This window comes from Petaurus breviceps, unplaced genomic scaffold (genome assembly GCF_028583685.1).
Source record: "Petaurus breviceps papuanus isolate PSGF00001 unplaced genomic scaffold, PetGlider_PUasm1.0 90903, whole genome shotgun sequence".
NCBI lineage: Eukaryota > Metazoa > Chordata > Mammalia > Diprotodontia > Petauridae > Petaurus > Petaurus breviceps.
Window position 1 is genome coordinate 12069515 of NW_027187376.1, and position 13431 is coordinate 12082945.

Here is a 13431-nt window from a genome sequence, read left to right on the forward strand (position 1 = left end):
ATATATATATATATATATATATATTTTTTTTTTTTTTTTAAGCAATCAGGGTTAAGTAACTTGCTCAAGGTTACACAGCCAGTTATTTCTGGGTATGGTGCTAAGTATCTGAGCCCGGATTTGATTCCCTAGGTCATCCCAACACTGGAGCCTGTGCTCTTACTTGCTGAGCCATCTGGCCACCCCTAAGCAATCGGGGTTAAGTAACTTGCTCAAGGTTACACGGCCAGGTGTTTCTGGGTGGGTGCTAAGTGTCTGAGCCCGGATTCGATCCCCAGGTCATCCCGACACTGGAGCCGGTGGTCTTATTCGCTGTGCTACCTGGCCGCCCCAAAAAGTGATATTTCTGAAGTACAGGTCTGACCATGTCACCACCCTACTCAAGAAATTCCTGTGACTCCCTCTTGCCTCAGAGATAAAATGCATGTTCCCCCTTAAAGCCCATCACAATATGACTCCAGTCTACCTTTCAAAGGCTTGTTGTACATTGATCTCCTTTCTATCCTCCCTGATCAGTCAGTCTGTCTTTCTCACTGTCCCAGGTATATGACATTCCATCTTCCTGCCTTTATTACACAGGTTGTCTGTCTGCCATGCTGGGTTGGATTTCCTCCACACTTTTGCCTCTTAGAATCCCTAGTTGCCCCCACTTCTCCAAGGGGTTTCCTGACCCTCCCTACCTGAGAGTAATTTTGGGGTGGTAGCAGATACCCCAAAATTTCTTTGTGTGTTATATTTCCTTTTTATCCATATTGTTTTCCTTAATAGAAGGTAAAGCTTTTCCTCAAGCACAAGAACCATCTCATTTTTTGTCTCTATATCTCCAACGCCTCTCACGATACTTGACGTATAGCAGGGCTTACTTAGTAAATGCTTGTCAAATGAATGAGCAAATATGGTGATATAATATTGACAGAATGGCTTTTATTAATCCTACTTTACTGAGACAGAAAAATGTTTACCACAAGCTGAGCTGGAATCACAGGCCTTCTCTAACTGTGAAAGTCGTTGGTGTTCATATGTGGTACTTACAGAGAAATTGTGTGTGTTAACATTTTATAGTGACTTGACATCTTTTTCCTCTGTCACTGAGGACAGGCTGTAGTAGGTACTGCCTACAAAGTGGTATTTTGACTACTTTCTCCATTTCAGTATTGACATGTTGCCAAAATATGACAACCTGGGAAAATCCAGATTGTTGGATATAATAAAGGAATAGGACTGATCACAGTATGATCCAACTTAGAAATGCCACTCTCAGTTTTATAACTAAAATAATGGACAGTAATGCTGAAGACATTATTTTTAATTCTTGGGTCTCCTTCAGCTTTCCTTTAGGGCAGGATGCAGCTGTTCCCCATCAGACCTATAACTGGACATTCTCTTTATTGTTCTTCTCATTCCCTAGGCAATACAAATCCCAGTTTGAAGCCAAGAAGATATGGTATGAACATAGACTCATTGACGACATGGTAGCCCAAGCTCTGAAATCAGAGGGAGGCTTTGTGTGGGCCTGCAAGAATTATGATGGTGATGTGCAGTCTGACTCCATTGCACAAGGTAAGAAGCCTCTGAACAGCACAGGCAAGTCTCAGAATGAATGGGGCAACAGACAGAAATTGTCTATTAACGGACCCCCAAAATAGACTACCCTGTCAACATAGCACTGGTAATGGAACATTATCTATTTGATTTTTATTTATTTTGTTAAATATTTCCAAATTACGTTTTAATTTCCTTTAGGCTACCATGGGTAGTATTGTGGGACACATGATCACAGGCCATGTATTTGTCACTTCTCCTTTAAGTCAGTCATCCTGCCTCCCCCACTGAATCTGCTCCAGCTGCAGTAACTCTTTAGTTATGTTATACCATTTACACAAGTCCATTATGAATGCTAGCAGAATTGGAAAGTACATTGGGGGTCCTTTGTAAGAGGAGAAATGAGATTACATGAAAGTGTTTTATTTGATAATCAAGTATTCTGGGGCACCTAGATGGCACAGGGAATAGAGCACCAGCCCTGGAGTCAGGAAGACCTGAGTTCAAATTCGGCCTCAGACATTTAACACACACACACACACACACACACACACACACACACACACACACACTCCCCCAGCCGTGTGACCTTTGACAAGTCACTTAACCCCAATTGCCCTACCTTCCCCCCTCCAAAAAGCTAAAAAATAATCAATTATTCTATAATAAAGCTATATAAAGAAAACTATTCCTTTCAAAGTGTTAGGTACTGATTTAAGAAAGTAATTTAATAGTCATTAGTAGTGATTTAAACAATGCTTGAAATAGTAGATTTAATCATTTAATAGTTAAAGTCCTAAATATAGCAAAAAAAAAAATATTATGGAGGAAATAAATGCTACATAAGTTCTAGCTAACTAGTAGTTCCCTAATTACTTATATTCAGAAAACTTATAAATAATTGTGTCGACCCCTCCCCAGCAGTGTACTGTTAAAGAAGAAAAAACTGAAAGAAGCAGGCCCCATGTCCTCAGGAAGGCTTGCAGGTAGAAGTAGCTTCAACCTACCAATGTTAGCTTTGGAACAGACTAGGTAAGCAAGACTCAAAAATAATTGAACCCAGCAGTCCAGTATACATAAACCTAAGGACATAAACAATTGAGGGAATACTCCTTATTAACAAAAATCAGAGAAAACAAGAAAGCAATATGACAGAAAATAAATTTAGACAAATAACATGTCATACACCATGATAGTCTCTCAGTACATGACTAAATTTTTTTTAAATCACATCATTTAAAAAAAATAGAGAAGACTAGAAGATGATATGTTTTATAATTATGTATGGGGCAGAATTATTAATCAAACCAGGAAGAGTGGTGATCATAAAAGAGAATAAATTTTCATTAATCTAATGCATAAAATTTTTAAAGCTTTCACCTGGATAAAATGCAGCTAAAATTAGGAGGGAGATTGTCAAATTAGAAAAACATCTTTGATTCAGATATGCCTGATAGAAGTCTGATTCCACAATATAAATTGGAAATTGACATAAATACATAAGACTAAGAGCCACTGAGTCAGAATAAAAAGTAGGAAGACAGCTAGATCTGGAATCAGAGACTTGGGCCAGGTATAATCTCAGGCACCTTTATTACCTTCAACAAGTCTCAACCTTTCCTGGATTATCTTCTCATCCATAAATGAGAGTGTGTATTTGCTTTCTAAGGTACCTTCCAGCTCCAAATCTATGAGCCTTTGATCCATTCTCTAACAGATGAGTGGTCAAAGGGCGGGAATAGTTTTCAGAAGAATTGTAAATTATCAATAAATCACCATTAACCTGAGAAATAGAAATTAAACCAACCATTTCCTTTGTTTGGTACCTTTACCAAGTTACAGATACTGATAACAGTGGAGCCCTGTATTGGACTGACCATCCTGGAAAACAATAATGGAATTATTTGAGAAAAGTCACTAAACCATTCATACTCTTTGTCCAAGAGATAAGTCTGCTGAGCATACACCCTAAGGAGATTTTAAACAGGCTCCTTATATACCAAAATATACATAGCAGCACCTTTTGAGGTAGCTAAAAACAAAACAAAATGATAGTTTGGCATAAATAAATTATGGTTTATGAATGCAATGGAATATTGTGCCATAAGAAATAAGGAATGTAAAAAATTGATAGAAATGTGAGAAGAGTTAAAGTGAATCGATAAAAGTGAGCAGAAAAGGATAAAAAATGTGCACAATGGCTACTATATTGTCTATTAACAGGTCAGTAAGTGAAGCCAAATGCTGAGTAACTGCAGTGATCAATGTGGCCTCAAAAACAGACATGCAAACACATCAGAAAGGTGGAAGAACATTGGGTGCAGAATGTTGCATATGCCATCAGATAAGGTCAATGTATCAGTTGCTTTCCCTTTGTTACAAGAGAATGGTTCAAGTGTCAGGACAGTCTGTCTACAAATAACTATGATATGAAAACAAAATGCATCCTTAGAGTTTATTATGTAAAAGAGTAGCATCAAGTTGATGAACAAATTTAAGTTGTAGCCTTTTTCTTTAAGGTAAGTCTTTGGATCTGTCACCAACCTTTCATTTGACTTTACAAACAATTTCCATCCATCATCACTACTTAACACTCATAGCCAAGTGGGATCCTCGAAAGTGAAGTCTTAGAATATAATTAGTCCATTTACCCAAGGTCATAATTGCATAATTATGGCAAATTGGGGAGTATCTAAGTAAAAAATGGGTGAGAAGTATGTAGAAGGTAGATGTCTATAGTGCCATTAAGAAGGTCTCCCAACAATAATAAGGATTTACTTTAGAATCCAGCTCCAAATGATGTGACAGCTTTAGGCCAGAAGAAATGGTGTCCTGTAGTACAGAGAGGAGAAACGTTGGCTATATGTGGGTAAAGGTATCACACACCTCATCTAAGATGAACAACAAGATTTTGTGCCAACAACAACCAATACTTGAAATCAAAAGATGCTGGTCATAGGATCATCAATTTAGAACTGAAAGGGACCTTAGAGACCATCTGCTCCAATAATCTTGTTTATTCTTTGATCATATTTTATTGAATATAGTAAAGTATAAAGATAAAATTAAAAGGAAACAATCAACTGGGGGAGGGGGGTATCTTTGCAGCAAGTTTCCCTGATAAAGGCCTTTTTTCCAAATTATTTAAGAGACTTTATAAGAAAACTTTAAAAGAAAAAGAGTCATTCCCCAATTGATAAATGGTCTAACAATATGAACAGACAGTTTTCAAGGGAAGAAACTTGGTCTACGTATAGCCATGTGAAGAAATGCTGCAAATCACTAGTAATTAGAGAAATGCAAGCTAAAGTAATTTTTATATTCTATCCCATACTGATCAGGGTGGCAGACGTAACAAAAAAGGAAAATGGCATATGCTGGAGGGGCTGTGGAAAATAGGCACATGGATGTACTCTCGATGATCCTGTGAATTAATACAATCATTCTGGAAAGCAGTTTGGAATTATACACAAAAAGTTACTAAACCTTGTGTAATCTTTGGCCTGGTTATATCATTGCTATGCCCCTACCCAAAAATAATCAGTGCCCTCATTTTACAGATTAAAAAACTGAGGCCCAGAGAGATGAAGTGAATTACCTAAAGTCACATAGAAACTGAGAGATAGAACGGGGATAGGCCTTTCTATCTGCATGTGAAAATAACCCTATTAGCCGAAGCAAATTTGGTACCAACACACCACCCCTCAAATCAGCTTTGGAACTCATTTTCTGAATTGTATCATGGAATGAACTAAGTAAGACAAGACCTGATTTCTTTGGTGTAAGGCAACTCTTGGCTGAGGAAATTCTCTTTATGAATATGGGTTGGCCCTTTCTCTTGGACTTAGAATTTAAGAAAATTGCCTAGAGGACTAAATGTTAAAGTACTTACTCAGAGTCAGGGAGCCAGGATGTGCAAAAAAAGTCAAGACTGGAACCAAGTTTTCATGGCTTCTAGTCTCATCTACTATACCACAAAATCTCTTGAGTATCAGGGGAAATTAGTTGGCTCAAAGACAGGTGTTAATATCAGTGTTCTTGATCTTAAAGTTTTCCATTTTAATTAGTTATTCTTGTTAACTGGGTTCTCAGTTCAGTTGTTTCTATGCCAATAAAGGAGTACACTTTTTTTAACAGTGTTATTTTAATGAGGTCTAACACTGAATTTTTTGGCTGCCATATGACAGTGTTGACTCATTAAATTTGAAGTCTATTAATATCCTCATATATTTTCTTTTTTTATATATTTTATTTTCCCCCCAATTACACATAAAAACATTTTCTAACATAAGTTTTAAGCTCCAAATCCTATCTCTTTCTCTCTCCCCTGCATTCCAGTGATAAGCAATCTGATTCAGGTTATACGTGTGCAATCATGTAAAAACATTTCCATATTTATCATTTTTGTGGAAGAAAACTCAAAAAAAAGGAAAGGAAGGAAAAGAAAGAGAAAAATAGTATGCCTCAGTCTGTATTAAGATGCTATCAGTTCTTTCTCTGAAGGTGGATAGCAGTTTTCATCATAAGTCCTTTGCCATTGTCTTGGATCATTGTATTACTTAGAATATCCAAGTCATTCATAGTTGGTCATTGTACAGTATTGCTGTTAGATGTTATCCTGGTTCTGCTTACTTCACTCTGTATCAGTTCATTCAGGTCTTTCCAGGCTTTTCTGAAGTCATTACAATCATGTGCCACAGCCTAGTTAACCATTCCCCAATTGATGGATATCCCCTTAATTTCCAACTCTTAGCAAACACAAAAAGATCAGCTATAAATATTTTTGGTACAAATAGGTTCTTCTCTTCTTCTCTCTTCTCCCCCCCCCCACCTTTTTTTAATCTCTTTGGGATACAGACCTCTTAGTGGTATTGCTGGATCAAAAGGTATGCGCAGTTTTATAGCCCTTTGGGCATACTTCCAAGTTGCTCTCTAGAAAGACTGGCTCAGCTCACAAAAGGAGTACACTTCTTGAGCCTTCTACCTAAATGGCTCACCCCAGTCCTATAAGTCATGGTATAACTATGAATGTCATTATCAGGACAGTCATTGATGTGTCAAGGGAAATGATTTGCTTTGGTCTTTTTATATCCCTACCCCAACTCTCCCCTCCTTCCTACCTCTTTTCCATCAGGGGCTCAATGATACTATTTTCAGATGAACTTGATACCCTGTGCTTTATCACTTACAGGCTATGGGTCTCTGGGAATGATGACTAGTGTGCTGATCTGCCCAGATGGAAAGACAGTGGAATCAGAGGCTGCCCATGGAACGGTAACACGTCACTACCGCATGTACCAGAAAGGTCAAGAGACATCCACCAATCCGATTGGTAAGATGGCCTTTGCTCTATTTTTGACCAGAGAGAAGTCTGATCTTAAAATGAGTCCTTATCATTGCTAGATTCTTTGTGCCAAGTTGTCAGCATTTCCCTGACTTAAGTGTTACTTTATACTAACCTTTGGACTTTGTCCCAGATCATAAGAACTCTTTTAGCTGTTCTCTTGGCATTGACTCATTGTCCATGTTGCTATGGCACACAGTTTCTATGGTACAGCATATAAATGAAGGGAGGAAGGAAGGAACAAGTACACGAATGTATACACACATGTACACGAAGAATTATTAATGATCATGCTTCTCCCATCCAATATAAAGGAACATAAAGCTAAGCAATTAAATGCCATGTGGATTTATTCTTCCATTCCAATTTCAAGGTCAGCTCTCTGAAAAGAGCTTGTAGCCTAAAGAGAAGGGACAGATATAGACAGGAGAGAGACTTCTGTCAGCTCATTATATGCCCCAAATGTCCAGTATCAACTATCCCAGTGAGGAAAATGCACTATTATTGATGGCCATGTCCCAGTTGAATCTTAAACCTCTTTTTAAAAGAAATCTTACATATAATACTGTATTTGAAAATGTAAGTTTATTTCTTTGTAGGTTTGTCTTTTTAAAGGGTGGCACCTGATCTTAAGCAGTATTTCAGACTTTTAGGAACTACATACACCACGTCTCAGCCCTTGTGTTACCAAGCCTTACTCTTTTCTCCCCCAGCCTCCATTTTTGCCTGGACCAGAGGGTTAGCTCACCGAGCTAAACTGGACAACAATGATGAGCTCACAACATTTGCAGCGATTTTGGAAGAAGTTTGTGTTGAGACCATTGAGTCTGGCTTCATGACCAAGGACTTAGCTGCCTGTATCAAGGGTTTACCCAAGTAAGTACAGCTCTCCTTTTCTCTGTTGGAAATAATGCCTTTCCTGGAACAAAACTTGACCCAGAACCTTAGTGTTTGTTGGAATTTTATTTGTTATCATATGATAGAAAGGCAGAATGGTTTCACATCCTGACTCTCTCACCTTTGTGACTATAGATAAGTCATGTAATCAGAGCCTTAGTTTCTTAATCAGTAAATTAGGGATGGGGACTAGGGTAATGCCTGCCCTACCTACTTCGAATAGCTGTTGTATAGATCCAGTGAGATAATGAATATGAAAGTGTTCTCTAAATCGTAAGGTGCTAGACAAGGATGGAAGAACTACAGCACATTGTATGGACTTCTTGTGGTGGAATTATAGGAATTCATAGATAAGAGCTGCATGGGATGGGTAGGCATGGAATTTGTATTGTAGGTGCAATTTCTATTGGAGGGTACACTCACCTCGATGAACTCACAGATGCCCTGGAGTCTGAGGCATTAACACTAAAAAAAACGCACTCTGGAAGTTAGTGAGGAAGCAAACATTAAGTGCCTACTTTGTGCATCAGACTAAGTGCTCAGAGTACAAATATAAGCAGAAAGTGAGTCTGTCCTCAAAGAGCTTACTTACACTCTGTTGGGTGAAGACAGTACACAAAAACAGCTGAAAAATGTGAGGGCCAGGTACAAAGAATGGGGAGGTGGAAGGTACCTAATGGAGGATGGGGGACTGGCATGGGTTGGTTAAGTCCAGAAAGTCATGAGCAAGTCTGGGAAAGGGGTCAAGTTTATTCTGGGTCCCTCCACAAAATGGAAGGTCCAGGATGAACTCACTAGTGGGGAAGCAGGCCTCGCAAAGGAATATTCCGTGGTGAGGAAATTGTAGAGGTGGTAGAAGTTCCAGGGTGAAGAGGTCACAGTCCCTGAGGGAAGTCCCAAGAATGGTAGTAGAGGCATGGTTTTGAAATCCATAAAGTCAAGGAAAAGGACCAGAAGGGGACAATACCAGTGGTATTATTTTATTTATTTGGGAAACATCTGGTTACCAAATTCTATTTAATTATATCTAGCATTGTAGAGAGACGGACCTTAGTAAAGTCTCATTAAGTCTCATTTAGCAGATGAGGAAACTGCTTGATTTTCTTAGCTACATAAATACAGGATAGCTCATTGAATACAGCCTTCTTATTAAGTGGGTCTGACATTAATGCCTGCTTAATAGTAGTTTGAGTATGCATACAGTACCACACAATATATAGCAGTCTACTAAGGACTTGTTTGCTGATGTCCCACATTCATCTCCTGATAGAAAACGTCACCATCCTTCATCCCCAAGACTCCTTCTCAGGAAGTTAACAGGACTATAACTGGAACCCTATTCTGTAACAGAGCGAGCCTAAAATTGTTTGAATGCCAACGGCGATGTGGGAATAGCCATCCACTGAGCCTCTTTAATTAAAAAAAATTTTTACATTACAGTGGCAATAATGAATTTTTGAAATCAACTTATTATTCCTGCATTGAGGTATAGAATAACCTTTGCAGAAAATACTTGGCGTCTGAGGGTAGTCCACTGCACTGCTGGAGCCAACACTTGTGATTAGAAACGGAAGCCCTGCAAAGATTTCAAGGATATGGGAGAACTTCCTGGCACATGAATGAAAGGGTAGTAGTGGGTGGGCTAGAGTATGACAGCCAAAATATTGGTGCCCATTGGCCTCCAAACTTATGACCCTTACCTTGCTGTACTGTAGCTGGACAGTAGGATGCTTTGGCCTAAAAGGCAAAGAAGTCCAGCATTAAAGGTGGAAATAAATCAATCTCAAATGGTGTTGCTAGGGACCTGACTCTCTAGAACCATGAACACTATACTGTGACTATGCATTTGGTCTACTAAGTGCTGGGAAAGGCAAAAGACAGTCCCTGTCCTCAGGGAGCTCACATTCTGATGGAAAAGCAACATAAATACAAGAATGTACAAACCAGATACTGGAAGGATAAACTGGAGATACTTTTCAGTGGCTTTGTTCCTAGGGAGTTTTTCCCTACTCCTTTGGTTGTAAGATGTTATCACTCTATAAGTCTTACTGAACGTTTTTTTTTTCCTTCTTCCTTTAGAGTGCAGCGATCGGACTACTTGAATACATTTGAGTTTATGGACAAACTTGGAGAAAACTTGAAGGCCAAACTAGCCCAGGCCAAACTTTAATACTGTTTCTCTGCCCATCAAAGAGGCTGCCCTGTGGGCTAATAAGTTTCTTTGGGTTACGGTTTTTCTGTATGACACTCAAGTTTTAAATGAAATCAATTTCATAATTTCTCTAGATGTTATCTTTTCTATGAGTTTATAGCCTTTTTTATATGGCTCTTGTAGCTAACTCCCAGTTTGCCGGTCACAAATAATGTGATGGGAGACCTTTTTTATATAGCAGCCAAGGAATTACTTTCTTACTGATTTTGTTGTTGTTGTTATGTTCCTCACTGTCACTTTTCCTTGTCCCCAGACGCAGATGACGAAAATCAAGAGTATTTAATACAAAAGGGGAAACGGCAGCCATGGCACTGTGTAGTAAAATCAGTTATAAATAAGCCCAAACGTTCCTCCCTTCCTGGCCCTATTAGTGGACCAGGTCACTGGATGGTTCTGGTATTAGCAGAATTGTGAATTGCATCATGTAAAAAATAGACTTGACAAAGTGAATTTCTATCTGAATCAGGAACAAAAGCATGACTGTAAGGAAGGCATGTTAAAACATCTTTAGCAGTTGTTAAAGAACTTTTTGTTGAATGTTTAGAGATGTACTTTTTTTTCCCCACAGAGCCCACATGAGTTAGGATTTTAGAACAACGGTGACTTACAGGTTGCCCTCCTTTCCTTATGTGTTACAATAGGTATTATGCTACCAAAAATGGCATATTTCTCCCAGGTGCAATAAAACAAGCTGCTTTTTTTGGACCCCTGCAGGCCCGTTTATTTCTTTTGTATAACTGTGATGCTTTAGAATTATTGTTAAACACTAATTTCATCCTGGTCTTTGTCTGAACTCTAATGTAATTTTGAATTAAAATGTAAGTCCTCGTAACTGTGGTCATTGTTATTCTGAGTCTTAAAGAGACCCAGGAATGCAGTTGTTGAAAACTGTGTTTGACGTTATAGAAGTCATCATGCTGAGAATACCTCAATCAAGTTGTTTTCCCTAATCTTTTGCCCCTCAGACAGTTCTATACTGAATTAAAAGAAAGGAAGCCTATGAATCCTGGGTCCTTCCTAGGCTGGTTTCATTTCACAGCCAAGAAAGAGAGGGGTGGGATGAGACTGAAATGACTAAATTTAATATTAGATTAGGTTCAAAGATATGCATGTATCTAACTCCAAACATACAGCTGAATGATTTATACTAATAGGCACACTTACACTATAAAAATCCTGTGATTGGGACTCTTAATATTTAAAACAGGAAACCGTCAGGAAATTCACAAGTAAGGGTCTCACTGATGGCTCTTCCAAAAGAGAATCCATTTGCCAAAATAAGAAGGCATGCTATGATTACTCTCTTTGGTGATTTGGGGTCATAGGTCACAGACGATTGGAGCTAGGAGGAATCTCAGCCATCATTTAGCGCCACCACCTGATTTTTGTAGAGCCTGAATAAGAAGGAATCTTAAGGGCAATCTATTCCAACCACTGCCTAAGCAGGATTCACTTTTACATCCTTGACATGTAATATTCCTGACACTCTTTGAAGGTCTTCTATAAAGAGGAACCCTCAACCTCCCAAAGCAACTCATTCTATCCTCATCATCAAGATGATTGATCCTACACAAAGATTAAATCTGCCTCTGTTTAACTTCTTCCCTTTGTTCAGAAGAGTATATATAAAATTTGTATGAACTTGGAAGCTCCAGCATATTCTATAATGTAGGCAGTGACATCTCATGAACTAAGAAGACCTAGCTTCAAATAAATGATTACTCTGAAACATGAACATAAACATGCATCTAATTAATTACTTTGCTTTAGAAATCTAGGGTAAATATTTTTATAGCGATTATTTATTTAGAAACTAATCATCTAGCAACTCAAGCCATCTAAAGCATAGCTTTGAAACTAAGAGAAAAAACCATTGAGGAAAACAGCTGTCACAAAGCACATGCATTTTACTTGTAGTAAAAGTAATAAGATTAAAGGATGATTTAGAACCCTATATAAAATTCAGTGTACTCATTTGGGATAGCAAATTGGAAGTAACTGGTTTAGAAGGGGACATGTGACTTTCAACTACAAGAAGCAAGAGAACCATGAGAAGGAACAGGAAATGAAAGAGAAATCATAAGGAACTTTATTAAAGATGAACTATTTACATTCCTACATGGAAAAATAATTGTAACTCATAAGATTTTTCTTAGTGTAAGGATAGTTGAAGGGAATATATGTGTATACATACATATATCTGTATAGGAAGGTATATGTGTATATAATTATATATGTGAGTGTGGGCATATGTATGTACATGTATACATAGGGCACAGGATGAGTTGAATATGAAGGGATGATATCTAAAAACATAAAATTAAGAGGTAAAAGAGGAATTTATTGGGAGAAGGAGAAAGGGAGAGTTAGATCAGGGCAAATCATCTCATATAAAAGAGGCAAGAAAAAACTTAGAATGGAGGGGAAAAGCAGGAAGGTGAAAGGGAATGGGACAACCATACTCTCATTGAATTTGGCTTAAGGAGGGAATAACATCCATACGCAATTGGGTATCTTACCCTACAGGAAAACAGGGGAAGAGGATGATAGAAGGGGAGGGCAGATTGGGGGAGAGGGCAGTTAGAAGCAAATACTTTTGAGAAGGGATAGGGTCAGGGTGGCTAGGTGGCACAATGAATAGAGCACTGGCCCTGGAGTGAGGAGGGACCCGAGTTCAAATCCGGAGTCAGAAATTTAGCATAAAATTAGCCATGTGACCTTGGGCAAGTCACTTAACCCCAATTGCCCTACCTTCCCCCCTCCAAAAAGCAAAAAGAAAAATTTTTTTTAAAATGTAAAATCCGCAAAATTTGGGGCATCTAGGTGGCACAGTGAATAGAGCACCAGAATCAGAAGGACCTGGGTTCAAATCCGGCCTCAGACACTCAACACTTACTAGGGATAGGGTCAAAGGAGTAAATAGAATAATTGGAGGGAGGGGTAGGATGATGGGGGGAAATATAGTTTGTCTTTCACAATATAACTACTATGGAAATGTTTTATGTAACTACACATGTACAACCTTTATTGAATTGCTTATCTTCCCAGTGGGGGTGGGTGAGGAGGGAAGAAGGGAAAAAAATCTGGAACTCAAAAGTTTTAAAAACAAATGTTTTTAAAAAATTGTTTTTGGAGCGGCTAGGTAGCACAGTGAATAGAGCACCAGCCCTGGAGTCAGGAGGACCTGAGTTCAAATCCAGCCTCAGACACTTGACACACTTACTAGCTGTATGATTTTGGGCAAGTCAGTTAACCCCAATTGCCCTCCAAAAAGCAAAAAATTAAAATTAAAAAGAAAAAAAATTGTTTTTTTACAGGCAACTGGGAAATAATATATACAGGCCCTGGGGTATAGAAATCCATCTTGCCCTACTAGAAAGTTAGGGGGAGGGGATGGGGGAGGATATAAGAGAGAACAGATTGGGGGAAGGGGTAT

General features: G+C 38.5%; 1 protein-coding gene across 1 annotated transcript in view; it reads left to right on the plus strand.

Moving 5' to 3' along the window:
- The window catches only part of IDH1 (isocitrate dehydrogenase (NADP(+)) 1), a 28372-nt gene extending 17545 nt beyond the window's left edge, over positions 1-10827 (plus strand). Inside the window, exons 6-9 of the mRNA XM_069075259.1 lie at positions 1409-1560; positions 6734-6874; positions 7600-7762; positions 9863-10827. Coding sequence (XP_068931360.1) covers positions 1409-1560; positions 6734-6874; positions 7600-7762; positions 9863-9953 — 547 coding nt within the window. The 3' untranslated portion in view covers positions 9954-10827. The remainder of the gene's footprint in view (positions 1-1408; positions 1561-6733; positions 6875-7599; positions 7763-9862) is intronic.
- The last annotated feature ends 2604 nt before the right edge of the window (positions 10828-13431 follow it).